This window comes from Oncorhynchus masou, chromosome 12, assembly GCF_036934945.1.
Source record: "Oncorhynchus masou masou isolate Uvic2021 chromosome 12, UVic_Omas_1.1, whole genome shotgun sequence".
Classification (NCBI taxonomy): domain Eukaryota; kingdom Metazoa; phylum Chordata; class Actinopteri; order Salmoniformes; family Salmonidae; genus Oncorhynchus; species Oncorhynchus masou.
The window spans coordinates 13,809,993-13,836,613 of NC_088223.1; the positions used below are offsets into that span (position 1 = coordinate 13,809,993).

At 47.9% G+C, this 26,621-nt stretch overlaps 1 protein-coding gene across 1 annotated transcript in view; it reads left to right on the forward strand.

Moving 5' to 3' along the window:
* LOC135549263 (proline-rich protein 36-like) overlaps positions 1 to 26,371 on the forward strand; it is a 28,308-nt gene extending 1,937 nt beyond the window's left edge. Inside the window, exons 2-7 of the mRNA XM_064979288.1 lie at positions 13,472 to 13,648; positions 13,684 to 14,274; positions 14,740 to 15,373; positions 19,104 to 19,266; positions 20,243 to 20,932; positions 25,060 to 26,371. Coding sequence (XP_064835360.1) covers positions 13,472 to 13,648; positions 13,684 to 14,274; positions 14,740 to 15,373; positions 19,104 to 19,266; positions 20,243 to 20,932; positions 25,060 to 26,371 — 3,567 coding nt within the window. The remainder of the gene's footprint in view (positions 1 to 13,471; positions 13,649 to 13,683; positions 14,275 to 14,739; positions 15,374 to 19,103; positions 19,267 to 20,242; positions 20,933 to 25,059) is intronic.
* The last annotated feature ends 250 nt before the right edge of the window (positions 26,372 to 26,621 follow it).

A 26,621-nucleotide genomic window follows, 5' to 3' on the forward strand; every position in this document is an offset into this window, starting at 1 on the left:
CCCTCTCCTCTCTCTCTTCCCTCTCCTCCCCCTCTTCCCTCTCTTCCCTCTCTTCCCTTTCCTCCCTCTCTTCCCTCTCCTCCCTCTCTTCCCTTTCCTCCCTCTCTTCCCTTTCCTCCCTCTCTTCCCTCTCTTCTCTCTCTTTCCTCTCCTCTCTCTCTCCTCTCTCTTCCCTCTCCTCTCTCTCTTCCCTCTCTTCCCTCTCCTCTCTCTCTTCCCTCTCCTCCCTCTCTTCCCTCTTTTCCCTCTCCTCTCTCTCTTCCCTCTCCTCCCCCTCTTCCCTCTCTTCCCTCTCTTCCCTTTCCTCCCTCTCTTCCCTCTCCTCCCTCTCTTCCCTTTCCTCCCTCTCTTCCCTTTCCTCCCTCTCTTCCCTCTCTTCCCTCTCCTCCCTCTCTTCCCTCTCTTCCCTCTCTTCCCCCTCTTCCTTCTACTCTATCTCTTCCCCTAACCATAAAATACTTCAATATAAATCACCCTCTCTGATCTCCCAGCCAGAAATTCCAGGCCAGATTGCCCCTGCCACACCATTGAGATCCGTGAAACACGGAAACAGCAGCCCCACGCACAAAGATTCCCTGGAATGCCATTTAAATGTAGGATTCATTTGTTTTCCTGTGGCGGAGGTGGTGAGGGAGTTGGGAAATATGTTTTGATCATTCAACCATTGAAAACAATCCACCTTCTAACCGTGACCATATGGTTTTGGCTATGGACCGCACGCACGCACGCACGCACGCACACACACACACACACACACACACACACACACACACACACACACACACACACACACACACACACACACACACACACACACACACACACACACACACACACACACACACACACACACACACACAGATCCATGGATGTTGCAGCTAGAAGGGTTGAATAACATCCCTGGCTGACCCTTGCCTGGCTACCCAGATTCCTTGCTCCGGCCAAACGCTATGCCACGGCACGCCCACGGATGTTAGTCTCTTCTCCGCAATGAGTCTGGATATGAGTACCTCCCCGACCCTTCATTGAATGCGAACACATTCGTGGCGTCTGATTGATCCGGAAACTGATGGGTTGTGCCAGAGCCAGAACACAAGCGGATAAAGGGATGATTTGAAATTGTTTTTTGAGTAAAGGGCGTTGCTCCTTTGCCTAAATATGGGACTCATCGACCCCCACCCTCTCTCCCTCCCATCTTTATGTGCTCATTGAGCTGACTAGGGAGATCTGTGTACTGTGAAGTGAAGAGGGACTAAGAGGGGGACCAACAACATGAGGAACAGCTCAGTCACAGCTGGAGATGGATGGCTGCAGCCTCCTATTACGTGGTGTCATTAACCAGACTTGTTTTATGCAAAACAACATGGTTATTTTGCACAAATTATGTGGTAATCACACCGCAACTCTATCAAAATCAAGCACCATGCCCTAGCTGGGCCATTGGAACCAGCAGCCTTGAACAGTGTGTGTAAATAAGGCAAGATCTACATACCACAGGAGGTTGGTGGCACCTTAATTGGGGAGGACGGGCGTGTGGTAATGGCTGGAGCGGAATCAGTGGAATGGTGTCAAATAAATCAAACACACGGTGTCCATGTGTTTCCATCGACTCCGTTCCAGCCATTATTATGAGCCGTCCTCCCCTCAGCAGCCTCCACTGCAAACATACACTCATGCTTTTTCAATTCAATGCGTTCAGAACTTCTGGTGAATTGAGATTGATGCAGTTTCGGTCAAATATCTCAGACTGAGTATTGGCCAATAACATTGGTTTTGGTGACTTGGCGAGTTGAAAGAAAAAGAAAAAAAAAGGTCTGCTTTACATTGTCTGCTTTATACTGTCTGCTTTATATTGTCTGCTTTATACTGTCTGCTTTATACTGTCTGCTTTATACTGTCTGCTTTATATTGTCTGCTTTATATTGTCTGCTTTATATTGTCTGCTTTATATTGTCTGCTTATATTGTCTGCTTATATTGTCTGCTTTATATTGTCTGCTTTATATTGTCTGCTTTATATTGTCTGCTTTATACTGTCTGCTTTATATTGTCTGCTTATATTGTCTGCTTTATATTGTCTGCTTTATATTGTCTGCTTTATATTGTCTGCTTTCTATTGTCTGCTTTATATTGTCTGCTTTATATTGTCTGCTTTATATTGTCTGCTTTATATTGTCTGCTTTATATTGTCTGCTTTACATTGTCTGTTTTATATTGTCTGCTTTATATTGTCTGCTTTATATTGTCTGCTTCATATTGTCTGCTTATATTGTCTGCTTTATATTGTCTGCTTTATATTGTCTGCTTTATATTGTCTGCTTATATTGTCTGCTTTATATTGTCTGCTTTGTATTGTCTGCTTTATATTGTCTGCTTATATTGTCTGCTTTATATTGTCTGCTTTATATTGTCTGCTTTATATTGTCTGCTTTATATTGTCTGCTTATATTGTCTGCTTTAGATTGTCTGCTTTATATTGTCTGCTTTATATTGTCTGCTTTATATTGTCTCCTCTATATTGTGGCCATCAAGCTAGTCAAGATGGTAGAGCTAGTGGTGCCAGATCATCAGTATTGTAAAGCATCATGTATGTGTGTGTGTGTGTGTGTGTGTGTGTGTGTGTGTGTGTGTGTGTGTGTGTGTGTGTGTGTGTGTGTGTGTGTGTGTGTGTGTGTGTCTCTTCTTCAGGATTAGTGGGTCTCCTGCGGGAAGGTTGAGCTAACGTAGGCTGTAAGTAACAAGAATATTTCCCAGGACGTAGACATGTCTGATATTGTCAGAACGCTTAAATTCTTGTTAATCTAACTGCACTGTCCAATTTACAGTAGCAATTACAGTGAAAGTATACCATGCTATTGTTTGAGGAGAGTGCACAGTTTTGAACATGAAAAGTTATTAATAAACAAATTAGGCACATTTGGGTAGTCTTGATACAACATTTTGAACAGAAATGCAATGGTTCATTGGATCAGTCTAAAACGTTGCACATACACTCCTGCCATCTAGTGGACAGAATCAGAATTGCACCTAGGCTGGAATATACGTTATGGCCTTTCTCTTCCATTTCAAACATGACGGTACATAAAATATATACAAAAAAACAGTTGTTTTGTTCTTTGTATTATCTTTTCCCAGATCTAATATGTCATATTCTCCTACATTCAAAGTTTCCTTCAAATGGTACCAATAATATGCATATCCTTGTTTCAGGGCCTGAGCTATAGGCAGTTAGATTTGGGTATGTAATTTTAGGCGAAAATTGAAAAAAATTAGACGATCCTTAAGAGGCTCAATTTAACTATCTATAGCTTCCTCTGTGGATTCTGGTTCCCTTTGTGTGCTATTTTATTCACTTTGATTAGTGGTGAAACGAATCAAATCCAATTAGGCTACTTAAAAATCTCTGAATAATCTGAAACAAAACATTCCAAACGGCCTCTTGATGTATGGGTGTGGGAATGAGTGTGTGTGTGCGTGTGTGATCATGTATGTAATTGTGTGTGTGTTCGTGTGTGTGCGTGTGTGTGTGTGTGCACAAACGGGGATGTCACAATATTAGAGGAGTACACCCGAGATAAATTCACACGACTGGAATTTGTTAAGAGAGAAGCTGAGAGTCCAATCCAATGCTGCTGATCAAAAGTCTGTGGAAGGACACTTGACACCCTAATTCCAGCTAAAGGCTTCAGTTTCAGACTTGGCCCTTTATTGTGGCTTGGCCCCCAGTTCCCATCTCTCCTCGCCGGCGGGGGAGAAAAGCTGGGTTCACACGAAGGCAAACTGCGAAGCACTTACCTCCATCAGGCCCTGAAGAGCTTGAAGACAGCGTTATCACAGAGCAGGAAACAGCTCAAGTCCTACAGAGTCACATTCGTTTAGGTGAAATCCTTAGGGACTGGTTTTTCAACCACAAATAAAATGTCATATGCACGGGTTTCTGGGTTTCTTATACGTCGGATTACTTTGGAGCCAGTTGAACTAGACATAACCCGGAAAACCTGTGTTGCATATGCACTTGGCCTAATCTAACCATAGAAAGACAACTTGCTCTATCATCTCTCTCTCTCTCTTCCTCTCCCTCTTTTCTACATCTGTCTATATCTATTCTAAATTGGAAGCATAGAATGCCTCCAACTTAGAATATAATGTCATTGAATGCTGGAGCGTTAAAATGTTCCTTCCCTGGAACTAAGGGGCCTAGTCTGAACATGAAAACCAGCCCCAGACTATTGTTCCTCCCCCACCAAACTTTACAGTTGGCACAATGCATTGGGGCAGGAAGCGTTCTCCTGGTGTTAAACACAGATTCGACTTCCACATGGTAAAGTGTGATTCATCACTCCAGAGAAAGCGTTTCCACTGCTCCAGAGTCCAATGGAGGCGAGCTTTACATCACTCTAGCTGACGTGAGGCAGAGCGGCCACGCATTTCATGGATAATGAACAGTTACTGTGCTGACGTTGCTTCCAGAGTCAGTTTGGAACAGTGAGTGTTGCAACCGAGGACAGATGATTTTTACATGCTACGCACTTCAGCACTCGGTGGTCCCGTTCTGTGAGCTTGTGAGGCCTATGACTTTGCGGCTGAGCCATTGTTGCTCCTAGACATTTCTACTTCACAATAACAGCACTTACAGTTGACCAGGGCTGCTCTAGCAGGGCAGAAATGTGACCAACTGACTTGCTGGAAAGGTGTCATCCTATGACGGTGCCACGTTGAAAGACACTGAGCTCTTCAGTAAGGCCATTCTACTGCCAATGTTTATATAAGAAGATTTCATGGCTGTGTGCTCGATTTTATATATCTGTCATCAACAGGTGTGGCTGACATAGCCGAATGCACTAATTTGAAATGTCCACATACTTTTGTATCTATCTATCCCCTTTTCCCTCTCTCCTTACATATAATTCCCTGGCATGTACTGTAGAGACAATGGAACATATTTGAATCAAAACATAAAATACCAATGAAAGGGTCTACGCTTGAGAATGCAAAGTGTTTCCTCCCAATCCCATCCCATTGTTACGCTAGTCAGAATGGGGGAGAGGATCTGTGATGAATAACATTGTTTGTAATCAGTCATTATGTTCCGCTCCAATGCAGTAGGAAGGAGGTTGGAAACTCATCAAGCCTAGGGAGCCGAGGCCTGAGAAACCAAGAGAACCGTGTCCCATGTCTGACAGACAGATAGAAGTTGTATCTATCCCAGGATGCCTTTGCTATGAGGTGAAAGGTGAGAGGTCAAAGGGGTGAGATCCAACAGAGGTGTTTTCCTCAATATTCCAACGTCCAGGTATATTCTTTTATACGGTTCAAACTTCTATAATTTTGTCGTTACGACAACCTGTCGTGAAAGACAAGATGGCTCCCACTGGGCGAAAAGAAAAGGAAGACGTATATTTATTGCTTCGTGAAAGTCTTTTCCCTAAACACAAAAACTACAGGGTTGATTCAGGGAAAATTCTTCAAATACGACCGAGGTTGGTTTTTTTCTCACTTGGATTCAACTCAGAATGGTGCAGCCTTGGAGGTGAAGGGGTTAATGGTGTGTAACTGAGAGGTCACGCCCAGTAAGTGGGGATTAGTTGTATTGTTTAAGACCAGTGTCTCTGGAGATGCGACATCTTGGTCTTCTCCTAATCCCCACTCTTCAGTATGTTGAAATAATGACTCGGTGAAGAAAGACCATCCAATGCACACCTGCATACAGACTCATTTGTCACGGAGAATTTACCTGCTGCATGAGGAAATTCAACAGAGCCTTGTGAGTCCCTGAAAAAGAGCAGGTCTGTCATGAGGCTCGTAGCCAGAGCGCGCGGCTACGACCACTGTGCTACTGCAGTTCACAATGCTCTTGCAAGCACTAAGAAGACTATGAATACTCATGATTACATACAGTAGGCGCATGTGTGTGCCAGGGTAGGCAACTGTTACCACCGGACCACCGAGCTGCTGTCACAGTCTTACATCGGAATTACATGTTCATCCATGTTTCTCAAACGTCACATTTCGAAGTAGCTCCACACATCACATTTTGAAGTGTTTAAGGTTAAGTTAAGGCATTAACTCCAAATTCTTAATGTTATGCATTAACTCTGAATCGTTAAGGTAAGGGTTACGTTTTGGGATAGGCTTAAAATAAAAATCTCAAAAACAACTGTTTATCACTGGATTCAAACTTGCAACCTTTGGAATCAGAAGCAGTGTTTAGACATACAGCTGGGTTTGACGGGCCTTACAATTTAAGGGTTAAGGTTTGGGATAGGCTTAAATCAAAAATCTCTAAATTTGAATTGGCAACCTTTGGAATCAGAGGCAAATGCTTGTTCCCATCCACCATCCCCGTCCACAACGCCTTAGTAAAACCAAAGCCTACATGAAGGTAACAGAACTTTTAGTTGCTCCTAGTGGCCGGTTTCCACATCACCTCCTGACATTGAATACTTTATTGTATCATGGGTGACCACACAGGCACTGAGGTAACCAAAAATGTATTCTGCCTATTTCTTGCCTTCAACATATAATGAAACAATTGATCTACAAAAAACGGATTTTTCCCTCTTTCTACAAAAGAGACCAAGAAACTGGAGCATTATATTGGAATAGGGTGCCATTTGAGACACATCCTGAGTAAACTAAACCAAACAACTACCTCTTCCCCTACTGTATTTATTTATTTATTTTGCTCCTTTGCACCCCAGTATTTCTACTTTGCACATTCATCTACTGTCAAATCTACCATTCCAGTGTTTTACTTGCTATATTGTATTTACTTTGCCATCATGGCCTATTTATTGCCTTTACCTCCCTTATCTCACCTCATTTGCTCACATGGTTTAAAGACTTATTTTTCGACTGTATTATTGACTGTATGTGTGTTTATTCCATGTGTAACTCTGTGTTGTTGTCTGTGTCACACTGCTTTCCTTTATCTTGGCCATGTCGCAGTTGTAAATGAGAACTTGTTCTCAACTTGCCTACCTGGTTAAAAAAAGGTGGAAACACAATGTGCTGTCCACCTGAGTCAGCTTGCATGTGCCCGCCCCGCCACAAGGAGTCACTAGAGTGCGATAGGACAAGGACATCCCAGCCGGCCAAACTCTCCTCTTACCCAGACGACGCTGGGGCAATTGTGCACTGCCTCATCGGTCTCTCAGTCGGATGCAACACAGCCCGGGATTGAACCTGGATCTGTAGTGACGTCTCTAGCACTGCAAAGCAGTGCTTAGACTGCTGCCCCACCCGGTAGGCTTGAGTGAACTTCTCAAATGCCTGGTGCGAGTGAGGAAATGGAATCCTATGTATTAGTTCATCTTGAAACAATGTACATATTTCAATGCTTTTTATGTGTGTCGCGAGGCGTATAAGTCTGAGCCAGTGTGTCCTGGGGTCCATATAACCTGTGTTTTAACACACCATAATATAATAACACAGTAATACTAGGGCCCATAGCTGCTTCTGTGGAATAGGAAACCAGTTGCTACCTGAGGTCTCAGACATGCCCATTAATGTTATAGCTCGCTGAACTGGATCAAACACACAAACACACACACTCTTACGTATGGGAAAATTTTTACAAGGCATGTTAATGTGGACCAGGTATTCTAGAAAGTCTAGTAAAGGCTGAGATGGTATGGTCTACAGGCATTAGGCTCTGGAATCTGTCTCCATGGATACTATCCTCTGGAATATTTACAAGGGTAAGATATTACACAGTCAAGCATGTTAGGATGTACGTGTGAGATCCCAGCCTTGGCCTTGGTCATTGTCGACCCATGTTCATTTAAGTTAGACTGGAAACTTTTGTAATTGTAATATAACAAAGAAAATGGCATCAAGAGAGGTGGTCACCTCGCTTTGAGTCCTTAGGAAACCATGCAGTGCCTGTTGTTTTCACTAAGGTTAGACCCTCAGAGGACTGGGACCACTCCTGAGACACCTGTTGTTTTCACTAAGGTTAGACCCTCAGAGGACTGGGACCACTCCTGAGACACCTGTTGTTTTTACTAAGGTTAGACCCTCAGAGGACTGGGACCACTCCTGAGACACCTGTTGTTTTTACTAAGGTTAGACCCTCAGAGGACTGGGACCACTCCTGAGACACCTGTTGTTATTACTAAGGTTAGACCCTCAGAGGACTGGGACCACTCCTGAGACACCTGTTGTTTTTACTAAGGTTAGACCCTCAGAGGACTGGGACCACTCCTGAGACACCTGTTGTTTTTACTAAGGTTAGACCCTCAGAGGACTGGGACCACTCCTGAGACACCTGTTGTTATTACTAAGGTTAGACCCTCAGAGGACTGGGACCACTCCTGAGACACCTGTTGTTATTACTAAGGTTAGACCCTCAGAGGACTGGGACCACTCCTGAGACACCTGTTGTTTTTACTAAGGTTAGACCCTCAGAGGACTGGGACCACTCCTGAGACACCTGTTGTTATTACTAAGGTTAGACCCTCAGAGGACTGGGACCACTCCTGAGACACCTGTTGTTATTACTAAGGTTAGACCCTCAGAGGACTGGGACCACTCCTGAGACACCTGTTGTTTTTACTAAGGTTAGACCCCCAGAGGACTGGGACCACTCCTGAGACACCTGTTGTTTTCACTAAGGTTAGACCCTCAGAGGACTGGGACCACTCCTGAGACACCTGTTGTTTTTACGAAGGTTAGACCCTCAGAGGACTGGGACCACTCCTGAGACACCTGTTGTTTTCACTAAGGTTAGACCCTCAGAGGACTGGGACCACTCCTGAGACACCTGTTGTTTTTACTAAGGTTAGACCCTCAGAGGACTGGGACCACTCCTGAGACACCTGTTGTTTTTACTAAGGTTAGACCCTCAGAGGACTGGGACCACTCCTGAGACACCTGTTGTTATTACTAAGGTTAGACCCTCAGAGGACTGGGACCACTCCTGAGACACCTGTTGTTTTTACTAAGGTTAGACCCTCAGAGGACTGGGACCACTCCTGAGACACCTGTTGTTTTTACTAAGGTTAGACCCTCAGAGGACTGGGACCACTCCTGAGACACCTGTTGTTTTTACTAAGGTTAGACCCTCAGAGGACTGGGACCACTCCTGAGACACCTGTTGTTTTTACTAAGGTTAGACCCTCAGAGGACTGGGACCACTCCTGAGACACCTGTTGTTTTTACTAAGGTTAGACCCCCTCAGAGGACTGGGACCACTCCTGAGACACCTGTTGTTTTTACTAAGGTTAGACCCTCAGAGGACTGGGACCACTCCTGAGACACCTGTTGTTTTTACTAAGGTTAGACCCTCAGAGGACTGGGACCACTCCTGAGACACCTGTTGTTTTTACTAAGGTTAGACCCTCAGAGGACTGGGACCACTCCTGAGACACCTGTTGTTTTTACTAAGGTTAGACCCTCAGAGGACTGGGACCACTCCTGAGACACCTGTTGTTTTTACTAAGGTTAGACCCTCAGAGGACTGGGACCACTCCTGAGACACCTGTTGTTTTTACTAAGGTTAGACCCTCAGAGGACTGGGACCACTCCTGAGACACCTGTTGTTTTTACTAAGGTTAGACCCCCTCAGAGGACTGGGACCACTCCTGAGACACCTGTTGTTTTTACTAAGGTTAGACCCTCAGAGGACTGGGACCACTCCTGAGACACCTGTTGTTTTCACTAAGGTTAGACCCTCAGAGGACTGGGACCACTCCTGAGACACCTGTTGTTTTTACTAAGGTTAGACCCTCAGAGGACTGGGACCACTCCTGAGACACCTGTTGTTTTTACTAAGGTTAGACCCTCAGAGGACTGGGACCACTCCTGAGACACCTGTTGTTATTACTAAGGTTAGACCCTCAGAGGACTGGGACCACTCCTGAGACACCTGTTGTTTTTACTAAGGTTAGACCCTCAGAGGACTGGGACCACTCCTGAGACACCTGTTGTTTTTACTAAGGTTAGACCCTCAGAGGACTGGGACCACTCCTGAGACACCTGTTGTTATTACTAAGGTTAGACCCTCAGAGGACTGGGACCACTCCTGAGACACCTGTTGTTTTCACTAAGGTTAGACCCTCAGAGGACTGGGACCACTCCTGAGAAACCTGTTGTTATTACTAAGGTTAGACCCTCAGAGGACTGGGACCACTCCTGAGACACCTGTTGTTTTTACTAAGGTTAGACCCTCAGAGGACTGGGACCACTCCTGAGACACCTGTTGTTTTTACTAAGGTTAGACCCTCAGAGGACTGGGACCACTCCTGAGACACCTGTTGTTTTTACTAAGGTTAGACCCTCAGAGGACTGGGACCACTCCTGAGACACCTGTTGTTTTTACTAAGGTTAGACCCTCAGAGGACTGGGACCACTCCTGAGACACCTGTTGTTATTACTAAGGTTAGATCTCGAGTGGTGCAGCGGTTTAAGGCACTCCATCTCAGTGCTAGAGGTGCCATTACAAACCCTGGTTCGATTCCAGGCTGTATTACAACTGGTGGTGATTGGGAGTCCCATAGGGCGGCTTAATTTTGGCCCAGCGCTGTTAGGGTTTGGCCGGGGTAGGCCGTCATTGTAAATAAGAATTTGTTCTTTACCGACTTGCCTAGTTATATAAAGGTATAAAAATAGACCCCTCAGAGGACTAAAAACTCAACACACTCACCTACTGTACATTTTAACACACAGACATTCAGACCTCCATTATCTGGGAACACATAGGCATCCCCACAAGTTAAAATGAGATTTGGCAAAGTAATATATTCATGACTTTTAGTCCCTACTATTGGATCCACATGTCAGTGGTAATTTGGGGCAGAGCAGCACTCCTACATGCTTACGTCTGTTTGATTGTAACAATTACGTGTGCATGGGTCTGGTTAAGACTCCCGACCATTTATGGTTTCCGGCTGAGTACACAGACAGGTTCAAAGATTGTTTCTCCTCATTTACGAGGAGTAACATAAAGAGTGGAGTCAAGCCTCAAGGACCTCTCTGTCTTTCTCCTTCTTCTCTCTCTCTTTCGCTCTCTTCCCTTCTCTCTCTCTTTCTTTCTCTCCCCCATCTCTCTTTCTTTCTCTCTCTCCCTCTCTCTCTCCCTCTCTCTCTCTCTATCTCTCTCAGTCCACAGATGATCTGTAGGCTGAGAACCCCACACTGTAATATTTGTACCTTTTATTTTTCTTCACCTCCCTCACTCCCTCCCTGTTTTGTAATTTCTCCTGCCAACCAGCAATGCTTAGCTCCCTGGAAACCATAAAACGATTGTTTTTACTGAAAACACTGACGTTCTTTTCTACATGTCTTCAAAGAAGCCTTCTCTGGTGCTGGAGAGACATAGTGTCTGGTTGTGTGTTCTCAGTAGTATTCCCACTTTGTAATGAATAAAAGAGAAAGGGGGAGGGAGAGAGAAAGAAAGAAAGAAAGAAAGAAAGAGAGAACAAAAGAAAGAAAGAAAGAAAGAGAGAAAGAAAGAAAGAGTTGGAAGGAAATGTTTCAACTGGCAATGTCAGCACCCAAACATGTAACTAGAAAACACTAGGAGACAGACACACAGCCCGAGAGAGAGGTATAAACATGTAACTAGAAAACACTAGGAGACAGACACACAGCCCGAGAGAGAGGTATAAACATGTAACTAGAAAACACTAGGAGACAGACACACAGCCCGAGAGAGAGGTATAAACATGTAACTAGAAAACACTAGGAGACAGACACACAACCCGAGAGAGAGGTATAAAGAGAGAAAGTGAGTTATAGAGATAATTAAAGAGAGTTGAACATTACATTTACATTTAAGTCATTTGGCAGACGCTCTTATCCAGAGCGACTTACAAATTGGTGAATTCACCTTCTGACATCCAGTGGAACAGCCACTTTACAATAGTGCATCTAAATCATTTAAGGGGGGTGAGAAGGATTACTTTATCCTATCCTAGGTATTCCTTAAAGAGGTGGGGTTTCAGGTGTCTCCGGTAGGTGGTGATTGACTCCGCTGTCCTGGCGTCGTGAGGGAGTTTGTTCCACCATTGCGGGGCCAGAGCAGCGAACAGTTTTGACTGGGCTGAGCAGGAACTGTACTTCCTCAGTGGTAGGGAGGCGAGCAGGCCAGAGGTGGATGAACGCAGTGCCCTTGTTTGGGTGTAGGGCCTGATCAGAGCCTGGAGGTACTGCGGTGCCGTTCCCCTCACAGCTCCGTAGGCAAGCACCATGGTCTTGTAGCGGATGCGAGCTTCAACTGGAAGCCAGTGGAGAGAGCGGAGGAGCGGGGTGACGTGAGAGAACTTGGGAAGGTTGAACACCAGACGGGCTGCGGCGTTCTGGATGAGTTGTAGGGGTTTAATTGCACAGGCAGGGAGCCCAGCCAACAGCAAGTTGCAGTAATCCAGACGGGAGATGACAAGTGCCTGGATTAGGACCTGCGCCGCTTCCTGTGTGAGGCAGGGTCGTACTCTGCGGATGTTGTAGAGCATGAACCTACAGGAACGGGCCACCGCCATGATGTTATTTGAGAACGACAGGGTGTTGTCCAGGATCACGCCAAGGTTCTTAGCGCTCTGGGAGGAGGACACAATGGAGTTGTCAACCGTGATGGCGAGATCATGGAACGGGCAGTCCTTCCCCGGGAGGAAGAGCAGCTCCGTCTTGCCGAGGTTCAGGTTGAGGTGGTGATCCGTCATCCACACTGATATGTCTGCCAGACATGCAGAGATGCGATTCGCCACCTGGTCATCAGAAGGGGGAAAGGAGAAGATTAATTGTGTGTCATCTGCATAGCAATGATAGGAGAGACCATGTGAGGTTATGACAGAGCCAAGTGACTTGGTGTATAGCGAGAATAGGAGAGGGCCTAGAACAGAGCCCTGGGGGACACCAGTGGTGAGAGCGCGTGGCGAGGAGACAGATTCTCGCCACGCCACCTGGTAGGAGCGACCTGTCAGGTAGGACGCAATCCAAGCGTGGGCCGCGCCGGAGATGCCCAACTCGGAGAGGGTGGAGAGGAGGATCTGATGTTTCACAGTATCGAAGGCAGCCGATAGGTCTAGAAGGATGAGAGCAGAGGAGAGAGAGTTAGCTTTAGCAGTGCGGAGCGCCTCCGTGATACAGAGAAGAGCAGTCTCAGTTGAATGACTAGTCTTGAAACCTGACTGATTTGGATCAAGAAGGTCATTCTGAGATATCTAGATATCTCGATATCTAGCCGTAAGGGGAGAGAGGAAACAGCTTGGCCAAAAGGATGGTCAGTTCAAAAGGAGGGGGTCCATATGTACAAACAGCACCTTGTTAATTGAGTTATTAATTACCTGGAGTCAACAGCCAAGCATTTGATTCAGCCCAGACCCAGAGACACAGAGACCCAGAACAACGAGAGACGCGGAGACCCGAGAGACGTGGAGACCCAGACCCACAGACCCAGACCCAAAGACTCAGAGACCTAGACCCAGGCCCAAAGACCCAGTGACCCAGACCTAGACACAGAGATTCATACCCAGAGACCCAGACCCAGACCAAGAACCAGACCCAGAGACCCAGACCTAGACACAGAACCAGACCCAGAGACCCAGACCCAGAACCAGAGACCCAGACCTAGACACAGAGACTCATACCCAGAGACCCAGATCCAGACCCAGAGAAACAGACCTAGACCCAGTGACCCAGACCCAGACCCAGTGAATCAGACCCAGACCCAGAGACTCATACTCAGAGACCCAGACCGAGAACCAGAACCAGACCCAGAGACCCAGAGACCCAGAGACCCAGACCTAGACCAGAGACTCATACCCAGAGAACCAGATCCAGAGACCCAGACCTAGACCCAGAGATCCACAGACCCAGTGACCCAGACCCAGACCCAGTGACCCAGACCCAGAGACTCATACTCAGAGACCCAGACCCAGAACCAGAACCAGAACCAGACCCAGAGACCGAGAGACCCAGACCTAGACCAGAGACTCATACCCAGAGAACCAGATCCAGAGACCCAGACCTAGACCCAGAGATCCACAGACCCAGTGACCCAGACCTAGACCCAGAGACACATGCCCAGCGACCCAGACCCAGAGACCAAGACCCAGAGACCCAGAGACCCAGAGACCTAGAGACCCAGAGACCCAGAGACCCAGACCCAAAGACCCAGAGACCCAGAGACCAAGACCCAGAGACCCACAGACCCAGACCTAGACACAGAGACAGACACACACACAGACACAGAGATTCATACCCAGAGACCCAGACCCAGAAACTCAATGCAAATGGGCGCATTGCGGTTTCTGACCTGAACTATACAAGTATACAAGTAACTCCTAAATTCAACTCAAATATTAGCCAGAAAGGCTCTTTATCCAGGAATGGATTCTCTGCTGTTACCAAGCGAATACTTGATTTTGGAAGAAGCCAAACATAACTAGCTACTAAATTAGCAAATCAAATGAACTACTGCAGATCATTTAGAGAGTTAACTTAATAGTTAAAAGATATCGAGCTGGTAAACATTTAGTTGTGAGTTCCATCATGTAATTAGATAACCTGGTGCATGCTGCACAACAGTGCGTGACTCACAAGGTTTCAGTCTCTCGTTGTCGTTGTGTGCTTGTAAACAAACACCACATGACACGTGACTGGGGACCACCGTAAGCTTCATAATAAAGTGACAGGTGAAATGAAGAACTCAATGTTCTTTATCTCCTAACGTATTGCACAAGTTGAGGTATTTAATTAAAAAGTAGCTCCAAATGTTCAAATCTATTAAAAAACGACACAGAGAATACAGACCAAGAGACCCAGACCCAGAGACCCAGACCCAGAGACCCAGACCCAGAGACCCAGAGACCCAGCAACCCAGACCCCCAGCAACCCAGACCCAGAGACCCAGACCCAGAAACCCAGACCCAGAGACCAAGACCCAGAGACCCAGACCAAGAGACCCAGAGACCTAGTGACCCAGAGACCCAGAGACCCAGAGACCCAGACCCAGAGACCCAGAGACCAAGACCCAGAGACCAAGACCCAGAGACCCAGAGACCCAGAGACCCAGAGACCTAGAGACCCAGCGACCCAGAGACCCAGAGACCCAGCAACCCAGAGACCAAGACCCAGAGACCCAGACCCAAAGACCCAGAGACCCAGAGACCAAGACCCAGAGACCCAGCAACCCAGAGACCAAGACCCAGAGACACAGACCCAGAGACCCAGTGACCCAGACCCAGAGACCCAGAGACCCAGAGAACAAGACCCAGAGACCCAGAGACCAAGACCCAGAGACCCAGCAACCCAGAGACCAAGACCCAGAGACCCAGACCCAGAGACCCAGAGACCAAGAGACCAAGACCCAGAGACCCAGACCCAGAGACCCAGTGACCCAAACCCAGAGACCAAGACCCAGAGACCCAGATCCAGTATAGAGAGACAGGGAGGACAGGGAGAGATAGAGAGATAGACAGAAGGAAGGATGGAATGATTTTATTTATTTATTTTATTTCACCTTTATTTAACCAGGTAGGCAAGTTGAGAACAAGTTCTCATTTACAATTGCGACCTGGCCAAGATAAAGCAAAGCAGTTCGACACATACAACGACACAGAGTTACACATGGAGCAAAACAAACATACAGTCAATAATACAATATAAACAAGTCTATATACGATGTGAGCAAATGAGGTGAGATAAGGGAGGTAAAGGCAGAAGAAGGCCATGGTGGCAAAGTAAATACAATATAGCAAGTAAAACACTGGAATGGTAGATTTGCAATGGAAGAATGTGCAAGGTAGAAATAAAAATAATGGGGTGCAAAGGAGCAAAATAAATAAATTAAATACAGTAGGGAAAGAGGTAGTTGTTTGGGCTAAAATATAGGTGGGCTATGTACAGGTGCAGTAATCTGTGAGCTGCTCTGACAGTTGGTGCTTAAAGCTAGTGAGGAAGATAAGTGTTTCCAGTTTCAGTGCTTTTGTAGTTCGTTCCATTCATTGGCAGCAGAGAACTGGAAGGAGCGGAGGCCAAAGAAAGAATTGGTTTTGGGGGTGACTAGAGAGACATACCTGCTGGAGCGTGTGCTACAGGTGGGAGATGCTATGGTGACCAGCGAGCTGAGATAAGGGGGGACTTTACCTAGCAGGGTCTTGACATGGAGCCAGTGGGTTTGGCGACGAGTATGAAGCGAGGGCCAGCCAACGAGAGCGTACAGGTCGCAATGGTGGGTAGTATATGGGGCTTTGGTGACAAAACGGATTGCACTGTGATAGACTGCATCCAATTTGTTGAGTAGGGTATTGGAGGCTATTTTGTAAATGACATCGCCAAAGTCGAGGATTGGTAGGATGGTCAGTTTTACAAGGGTATGTTTGGCAGCATGAGTGAAGGATGCTTTGTTGCGAAATAGGAAGCCAATTCTAGATTTAACTTTGGATTGGAGATATTTGATATGGGTCTGGAAGGAGAGTTTACAGTCTAACCAGACACCTAAGTATTAGTAGTCCACGTATTCTAAATCAGAGCCGTCCAGAGTAGTGATACAGTATACAGAATGGTGTCGTCTGCGTAGAGGTGGATCAGAGACTCACCAGCAGCAAGAGCGACCTCATTGATGTATACAGAGAAGAGAGTCGGTTCAAGAATTGAACCCTGTGGCACCCCCATAGAGACTGCCAGAGGTCCGGACAGCAGACCCTCCGATTTGACACACTGAACTCTATCAGAGAAGTAGTTGGTGAACCAGGCGAGGCAATCATTTGAGAAACCAAGGCTGTCGAGTCTGCCGATGAGGATGTGGTGATTGACAGAGTCGAAAGCCTTGGCCAGATCAAGAACACGGCTGCACAGTAATGTTTCTTATCGATGGCAGTTATGATATCGTTTAGGACCTTGAGTGTGGCTGAGGTGCACCCATGACCAGCTCTGAAACCAGATCGCATAGCAGAGAAGGTATGGTGAGATTCGAAATGGTCGGTAATCTGTTTGTTGACTTGGCTTTCGAAGACCTTAGAAAGGCATGGTAGGATAGATATAGGTCTGTAGCAGTTTGGGTCAAGAGTGTCCCCCCCTTTGAAGAGGGGGATGACCGCAGCTGCTTTCCAATCTTTGGGGATCTCAGACGACACGAAAGAGAGGTTGAACAGGCTAGTAATAGGGGTGGCAACAATTTCGGGAGAAGGAGAAATGGGGAAGGCTTGGGCGAGTTGCTGTGGGGGGTGCAGTGCTGTTGACCGGGGAGGAGTAGCCAGGTGGAATGCATGGCCAGCCGTAGAAAAATGCTTATTGAAATTCTCAATTATGGTGGATTTATCAGTGGTGACAGTGTTTCCTATCTTCAGTGCAGTGGGCAGCTGGGAGGAGGCTGTTCGATGCTAATGCAGAACGCCATAGGATGTTTTTGTGTTGGTTAAGGGCAGTCAGGTCTGGGGAGAACCAAGGGCTATATCTGTTCCTGGTTCTAAATTTCTTGAATGGGGCATGTTTATTTAAGATGGTTAGGAAGGCATTTAAAAAAAATATCCAGGCATCCTTTACTGACGGGATGAGATCAATATCCTTCCAGGATACCCCGGCCAGGTCGATTAGAAAGGCCTGCTCGCTGAAGTGTTTCAGGGAGCGTTTTACAGTGATGAGTGGGGGTCGTTTGACCGCTGACCCATTACGGATGCAGGCAATGAGGCAGTGATCGCTGAGATCTTGGTTGAAGACAGCAGAGGTGTATTTAGAGGGCAAGTTGGTTAGGATGATATCTATGAGGGTGCCCGTGTTTAAGGCTTTGGGGAGGTACCTGGTAGGTTCATTGATAATTTGTGTGAGATTGAGGGCATCAAGTTTAGATTGTAGGATGGCTGGGGTGTTAAGCATGTTCCAGTTTAGGTCGACTAGCAGCACGAGCTCTGAAGATAGATGGGGGGCAATCAGTTCACATATGGTGTCCAGAGCACAACTGGGGGCAGAGGGTGGTCTATAGCAGACTGCAACGTTGAGAGACTTGTTTTTAGAGAGGTGGATTTTTAAAAGTAGAAGTTCAAATTGTTTGGGTACAGACCTGGATAGTAGGACAGAACTCTGCAGGCCATCTTTGCAGTAGATTGCAACACCGCCCCCTTTGGCAGTTCTATCTTGTCTGAAAAGGTTGTAGTTTGGAATTAAAATTTCAGAATTTTTGGTAGTCTTCCAAAGCCAGGATTCAGACACAGCTAGAACATCCGTGTTGGCAGAGTGTGCTAAAGCAGTGAATAGAACAAACTTAGGGAGGAGGCTTCTAATGTTAACATGCATGAAACCAAGGCTATTACGGTTACAGAAGTCATCAAAAGAGAGCGCATGGGGAATAGGAGTGGAGCAAGGCACTGTAGGGCCTGGATTCACCTCTACATCGCCAGAGGAACAGAGGAGGAGTAGAATAAGGGTGCGGCTGAAAGCAATAAGAATTGGTCGTCTAGAACGTCTGGAACAGAGAGTAAAAGAAGGTTTCTGGGGGCGATAAAATAATAAAATAGCATCAAGGTATAATGTACAGACAAAGGTATGGTAGGATGTGAATACAGTGGAGGTAAACCTAGGTATTGAGTGATGAAGAGAGAGATGTTGTCTCTAGAAACATCATTGAAACCAGGAGATGTCATTGCATGTGTGGGTGGTGGAACTAATAGGTTGGATAAGGTATGGTGAGCAGGACTAGAGGCTCTACAGTGAAATAAGCCAATAAACACTAACCAGAACAGCAATGGACAAGGCATATTGACATTAAGGAGAGGCATGTTTAGTCGAGTGATCAAAACGGTCCAGAGTGGAGAGGTTGGTTGGGGGTCACGGCGATCCAGACAGCCAGCCAGGCCATCGGTAGCAAGCTAGCATAGAATGGACGTCTGTTATTAGCCACCTCTTGCGCTCCGTCAGTAGATTAGTGGGGTTCCGTGTGGTAGAGGGGACCAATCCAAATCACACAACAACAACAAAAATAAAAACAATAGATTTAGCTAGAGGTCCAGAAGAAGAAACAAATAACAATAACAATAAAAATAAATGAATAAATTGTCCGATTATCTATTCAGATAGCAGCCGATAAGACAGCTAATGGCTAGCAGGCCGCAGATGGGCGCCCAGGCAACGTCGCGACGGAGGAACCAGACGGATAACTCCCTCGGGTAGACAACGTCGGCAGTTCAGCCGTGAAGGCCCGGCGGGGCTCCGCGCAGGCAGCAAAACGGGTCCGTACAGGTGACCGCAGCCCAGGAGCGATTGATGGAACTCCTCAGCTGGCTAGCTCCGGAACAACCGATGCTCGCTCCGGAATCGACGAAAACTCCAACTAGTTTCCGATGAGCTTCTGGATTAGCTTCTGGCTAGCTCCTGGCTAGCTTCTGGCCAGTTTCCGGCCAGCTCCTGACCCAGCTTGTGATTAGCTTCTGGATTAACTCCTGGCTAGCTCCTGGCTAGCTTCTGGCTAGCTCCTGGCTAGCTTCTGGCTAGCTTCTGGCTAGTTTCTGGCTAGCTTCTTGGAGTTTGGAGTTTCTGGCTAGCTTCTTGGATGATTTCAGACTTGAGGTAAATAATACTTTTTTATACTTTTTTATAAATATAAATTGGTGAGGCGGGTTGTAGGAGAGTGTTTTGAGGATGAGTTTATGGAAAATTTAAATAAAAAAATGTATGAAAAAAGTTGTAAATATATATATATACGGGACACGACAAGACGAGGACAAAAGACGTCTTAACTGCTATGCCATCTTGGTAATGATGAGAGGAAGTGGAATGAAGACATTGTTTGATAGAAAGATGATGAATGGGTAGATGGAGAGAATGAAGATCACACTAATGAGAAAGGAAGAGGGAGGGTCATGTGAGGTGTAAACCACTTAAAGGTCCTCCCTGCTCTACAGTGGTCTGGCCGGCTGCTTTACTCTGGTCGGCACTAAATCTAGCTGACGCAAGTTACACTGTCACACACTAACCACAGACCTTCATTTAGCACCACAGAGAGAGAGAGTGATGGGGAGAGAAACAGGGGGAGAGGGAGAGGGAGAGAGAGAGAAAGAGAGAGAGTGATGGGGAGAGAGAGAGAGAGAGAGAGGGAGAGAAAGAGAGAGAGAGAGAGAGAGAGAGCGATGGGGAGAGAAAGAGAGGGAGAGAGAGAGAGAGAGAGAGAGAGAGGAGAGAAAGAGAGAGAGAGGGAGAGAGAGAGAGAGGGAGAGGGAGAGGGAGAGAAGTAGGATGGCAAGAGCAAAAATCAGACAGAAAGAGAAGAGTAAATATGCATGTAATTATAATATGTTATTTGACTAACACAGTAGCCAGGAACATTTTGTTGTGTTTTGTATTTTACATAATGCTAAACAACCACCATCACCTCCACTACCTCCACAACCACCACCACCTCCACCACTACCTCCACCTCCACCACTACCTCCACAACCACTACCACCTCCACAACCACCACCACCTCCACAACCACCACCACCACCACCCCCACCACCTCCACAACCACCACCACCTCCACAACCACCACCACCTCCACCACTACCTCCACCTTCACCACTACCTCCACAACCACCACTACCTCCACCACTACCTCCACAACCAACACCTCTACAACCACCTCCACCTCCACCACCTCCACCACTACCTCCACAACCACCACTACCTCCACAACCACCTCCACCTCCACCACTACCTCCACAACCACCTCCACCACTACCTCCACCTTCACCACTACCTCCACAACCACCACTACCTCCACCACTACCTCCACAACCAACACCTCTACAACCACCTCCACCTCCACCACTACCTCCACAACCACCACCTCCACCACTACCTCCACCTTCACCACTACCTCCACAACCACCACTACCTCCACCACTACCTCCACAACCAACACCTCTACAACCACCTCCACCTCCACCACTACCTCCACAACCACCACTACCTCCACAACCACCTCCACCTCCACCACTACCTCCACAACCACCTCCACCACCCTCTCCACAACCACTAAGCAGCTAGCTAACGTCCACCGTCCACCAGCACTGTAGAAACTATTACACTCAACTGAACGACTCGATTAGTGTAGTGTTAGCTAGCTACATAGTTGTCTTTGCTGTCTTCGTATCCAAGATAATTGTGTAGTTTAGAGTGTGTAGACTTAGAGTGATTATCTTAATTTACCGAGGTTAGCCAGCCAGCTATTTGTCGTCCTTAACGTAGGAGATACTGCTAGCTAGCTAGCCAACAGCTAGCCAACCTCTACCGAATAGAACTTCAACTACCCGGTCAACATTCCGCTTCGCTCCACAGGTAGTATCACATTTTCATTTCACTTCATTACAGTACAACGGTTTGATTTGTTTGATCGTAGCTAGCTAGCTACATAGCCGTCTTTGTATCTAAGACAATTGTGTAGTCTAGAGCGATTTTCTAGGTTAGCTAGCCAGCTATTGTCATTCTTTTAACGTAACGTAACGCAATCAACACTGCTAGCTAGCCAGCTAGCCCCCGAATAGCAGCACTGTAGAAACTATTACACTCGACGGAACGACTTGATTAGTGTAGTGTCAACAACGCAGCCACTGCCAGCTAGCCTACTCCAGCAGTACTGTATCATTTCAATCATTTTAGTCAATAAGATTCTTGCTACGTAAGCTTAACTTTCTGAACATTCGAGACGTGTAGTCCACTTGTCATTCCAATCTCCTTTGCATTAGCGTAGCCTCTTCTGTAGCCTGTCAACTATGTGTCTATCTATCCCTGTTCTCTCCTCTCTGCACAGACCATACAAACGCTCCACACCGCGTGGCCGCGGCCACCCTAATCTGGTGGTCCCAGCGCGCACGACCCACGTGGAGTTCCAGGTCTCCGGTAGCCTCTGGAACTGCCGATCTGCGGCCAACAAGGCAGAGTTCATCTCAGCCTATGCCTCCCTCCAGTCCCTCGACTTCTTGGCACTGACGGAAACATGGATCACCACAGATAACACTGCTACTCCTACTGCTCTCTCTTCGTCCGCCCACGTGTTCTCGCACACCCCGAGAGCTTCTGGTCAGCGGGGTGGTGGCACCGGGATCCTCATCTCTCCCAAGTGGTCATTCTCTCTTTCTCCCCTTACCCATCTGTCTATCGCCTCCTTTGAATTCCATGCTGTCACAGTTACCAGCCCTTTCAAGCTTAACATCCTTATCATTTATTGCCCTCCAGGTTCCCTCGGAGAGTTCATCAATGAGCTTGATGCCTAGATAAGCTCCTTTCCTGAGGACGGCTCACCTCTCACAGTCCTGGGCGACTTTAACCTCCCCACGTATACCTTTGACTCATTCCTCTCTGCCTCCTTCTTTCCACTCCTCTCCTCTTTTGACCTCACCCTCTCACCTTCCCCCCTACTCACAAGGCAGGCAATACGCTCGACCTCATCTTTACTAGATGCTGTTCTTCCACTAACCTCATTGCAACTCCCCTCCAAGTCTCCGACCACTACCTTGTATCCTTTTCCCTCTCGCTCTCATCCAACACTTCCCACACTGCCCCTACTCGGATGGTATCGCGCCGTCCCAACCTTCGCTCTCTCTCCCCCGCTACTCTCTCCTCTTCCATCCTATCATCTCTTCCCTCTGCTCATACCTTCTCCAACCTATCTCCTGATTCTGCCTCCTCAACCCTCCTCTCTTCCCTTTCTGCATCCTTTGACTCTCTATGTCCCCTATCCTCCAGGCCGGCTCGGTCCTCCCCTCCGGCTCCGTGGCTCGACGACTCATTGCGAGCTCACAGAACAGAGCTCCGGGCAGCCGAGCGGAAATGGAGGAAAACTCGCCTCCCTGCGGACCTGGCATCCTTTCACTCCCTCCTCTCTACATTTTCCTCCTCTGTCTCTGCTGCTAAAGCCACTTTCTACCATTCTAAATTCCAAGCATCTGCCTCTAACCCTAGGAAGCTCTTTGCCACCTTCTCCTCCCTCCTGAATCCTCCTCCCCCTCCCCCCCTCCTCCCTCTCTGCAGATGACTTCGTCAACCATTTTGAAAAGAAGGTCGACGACATCCGATCCTCGTTTGCTAAGTCAAACGACACCGCTGGTTCTGCTCACACTGCCCTACCCTGTGCTCTGACCTCTTTCTCCCCTCTCTCTCCAGATGAAATCTCGCTTCTTGTGACAGCCGGCCGCCCAACAACCTGCCCGCTTGACCCTATCCCCTCCTCTCTTCTCCAGACCATTTCCGGAGACCTTTTCCCTTACCTCACCTCGCTCATCAACTCATCCCTGACCGCTGGCTACGTCCCTTCCGTCTTCAAGAGAGCGAGAGTTGCACCCCTTCTGAAAAAACCTACACTCGATCCCTCCGATGTCAACAACTACAGACCAGTATCCCTTCTTTCTTTTCTCTCCAAAACTCTTGAACGTGCCGTCCTTGGCCAGCTCTCCCGCTATCTCTCTCAGAATGACCTTCTTGATCCAAATCAGTCAGGTTTCAAGACTAGTCATTCAACTGAGACTGCTCTTCTCTGTATCACGGAGGCGCTCCGCACTGCTAAAGCTAACTCTCTCTCCTCTGCTCTCATCCTTCTAGACCTATCGGCTGCCTTCGATACTGTGAACCATCAGATCCTCCTCTCCACCCTCTCCGAGATGGGCATCTCCGGCGCGGCCCACGCTTGGATTGTGTCCTACCTGACAGGTCGCTCCTACCAGGTGGCGTGGCGAGAATCTGTCTCCTCGCCACGCGCTCTCACCACTGGTGTCCCCCAGGGCTCTGTTCTAGGCCCTCTCCTATTCTCGCTATACACCAAGTCACTTGGCTCTGTCATAACCTCACATGGTCTCTCCTATCATTGCTATGCAGACGACACACAATTAATCTTCTCCTTTCCCCCTTCTGATGACCAGGTGGCGAATCGCATCTCTGCATGTCTGGCAGACATATCAGTGTGGATGACGGATCACCACCTCAAGCTGAACCTCGGCAAGACGGAGCTGCTCTTCCTCCCGGGGAAGGACTGCCCGTTCCATGATCTCGCCATCACGGTTGACAACTCCATTGTGTCCTCCTCCCAGAGCGCTAAGAACCTTGGCGTGATCCTGGACAACACCCTGTCGTTCTCAACTAACATCATGGCGGTGGCCCGTTCCTGTAGGTTCATGCTCTACAACATCCGCAGAGTACGCCCCTGCCTCACACAGGAAGCGGCGCAGGTCCTAATCCAGGCACTTGTCATCTCCCGTCTGGATTACTGCAACTCGCTGTTGGCTGGGCTCCCTGCCTGTGCCATTAAACCCCTACAACTCATCCAGAACGCCGCAGTCCGTCTGGTGTTCAACCTTCCCAAGTTCTCTCATGTCACCCCGCTCCTCCGCTCTCTCCACTGGCTTCCAGTTGAAGCTCGCATCCGCTACAAGACCATTGTGCTTGCCTACGGGGCTGTGAGGGGAACGGCACCGCAGTACCTCCAGGCTCTTATCAGGCCCTACACCCAAACAAGGGCACTGCGTTCATCCACCTCTGGCCTGCTCGCCTCCCTACCACTGAGGAAGTACAGTTCCCGCTCAGCCCAGTCAAAACTGTTCGCTGCTCTGGCCCCCCAATGGTGGAACAAACTCCCTCACGACGCCAGGACAGCGGAGTCAATCACCACCTTCCGGAGACACCTGAAACCCCACCTCTTCAAGGAATACCTAGGATAGGATAAGTAATCCTTCTCACCCCCCCTTAAATGATTTAGATGCACTATTGTAAAGTGGCTGTTCCACTGGATGTCAGAAGGTGAATTCACCAATTTGTAAGTCGCTCTGGATAAGAGCGTCTGCTAAATGACTTAAATGTAAATGTAAATGTAAATCGGAAATTAGCTAGGTTGAATTTAGTTATTTGAATTACCTTTTTCACATGCTTTTTAAAAGAGAGGTTGGAATCAAGTGTGATGCCAAGGTACTTAAAATTGGATACCACCTGGAGCTTCTTCCCTGACACATAGACATCTGGCTCAGTAGCATCTGTTGCCCTCTTTGTGAAGAACATGCAAACAGTTTTTTTCACATTGAGATGCAAACACGAGTCACTGAGCCACTTTGTAAAGTGGACCATTACAGTAGTGAGTTCTTGTGCAGCTTGTTGTTTCACCACTACCTCCACAACCACCATCACCTCCACAACCACCTCCACCACTACCTCCACAACCACCACTACCTCCACCACTACCTCCACAACCACCACCTCTACAAACACCTCCACCTCCACCACTACCTCCACCACCTCCAGCACCTCCACCACGACCTCTACAACCAGCACTACCTACATCACCATCTCCACCACCTCCATCACATCCACCACAACCTCTACAACCACCACCACCTCCACCACCTCCCCCACTATCTCCAAAACTGCCACCACCTCCACCACCTCCACCACCACCACTACCTCTACAACCACCACTACCGCCACCACCACCTCCACCACCTCCACCACTACCTCTACAACCATCACCACCTCCACCACTACCTCTACAACCATCACCACCTCCACCACCTCCACCACCTCCACAACCACCACTACCTCCACCACCATCTCCAAAACCGACACCACCTCCACCACTACCTCCACCACCTCCACCACCACCACCACCGCCACTACCTCTACAACCACAACCACTACCACCTCCACAACCACCACCACAACCACAACCTCTACAACCACCACCTCTACAACCACCACCAGAACCACCACCTCTACAACCACCTCCACCACCACCTCCAACACCACCTGCACAACCACCACCTCCACCACTACCTCCACCACCTCCACCACCTCCACCACCACCACCACTACCTCTACAACCACAACCATTACCACCTCCACAACCACTACCACAACCACAACCTCTACAACCACCACCTCCACAACCACCACCAGAACCACCACCTCTACAACCACCTCCACCACTACCTCCAACACCTCCACCATTACCTCCACCACTACCTCTACAACCACCACAACCACCACCACATCCACCACTACCTCTACAACCACAACCACTACCACCTCCACAACCACCACCACAACCACAACCTCCACAACCACCACCAGAACCACCACCTCTACAACCACCTCCACCACCTCCACCACTACCTCCAACACCTCCACCACTACCTCCACCACTACCTCTACCTCTACAACCACCACAACCACCACCACATCCACCACTACCTCTACAACCACCACTCCCTCCACTACCACCTCCACCACCTCCACCTCCACCTCCACATCCACCACCTCCACAACCACCACCACCTCCACCACTACCTCTACAACCACCACTCCCTCCACCACCACCTCCACCACCACCACCACTACTTCTACAACCACCACCCCCTCCACCACCTCCACCACCACCACTACTTCCAGCTCCTCACCCTTCCCTATTTCTCCTCATCCTCTAAAGTTTTGACATAGAGGGGTCACTCTCATTTGTTTTCTTTCTTTCTCCCTGTGCTTTCAAGAATTTCTGCAATGCTTCCCAGGAATTTGGCGTTTGTTGACTTTGGTTTGGGATAAAAGGTATAGCCTAGTCTGTTCTACCCGCTGATCTTACAGGCGATTAGATGGCCACAATGTGAGATGATGCTGACTCATAGGGTGCGAGACAGATGACTCATTGGTATGCTTCCCAAATGGCACCCTACTCTCTAT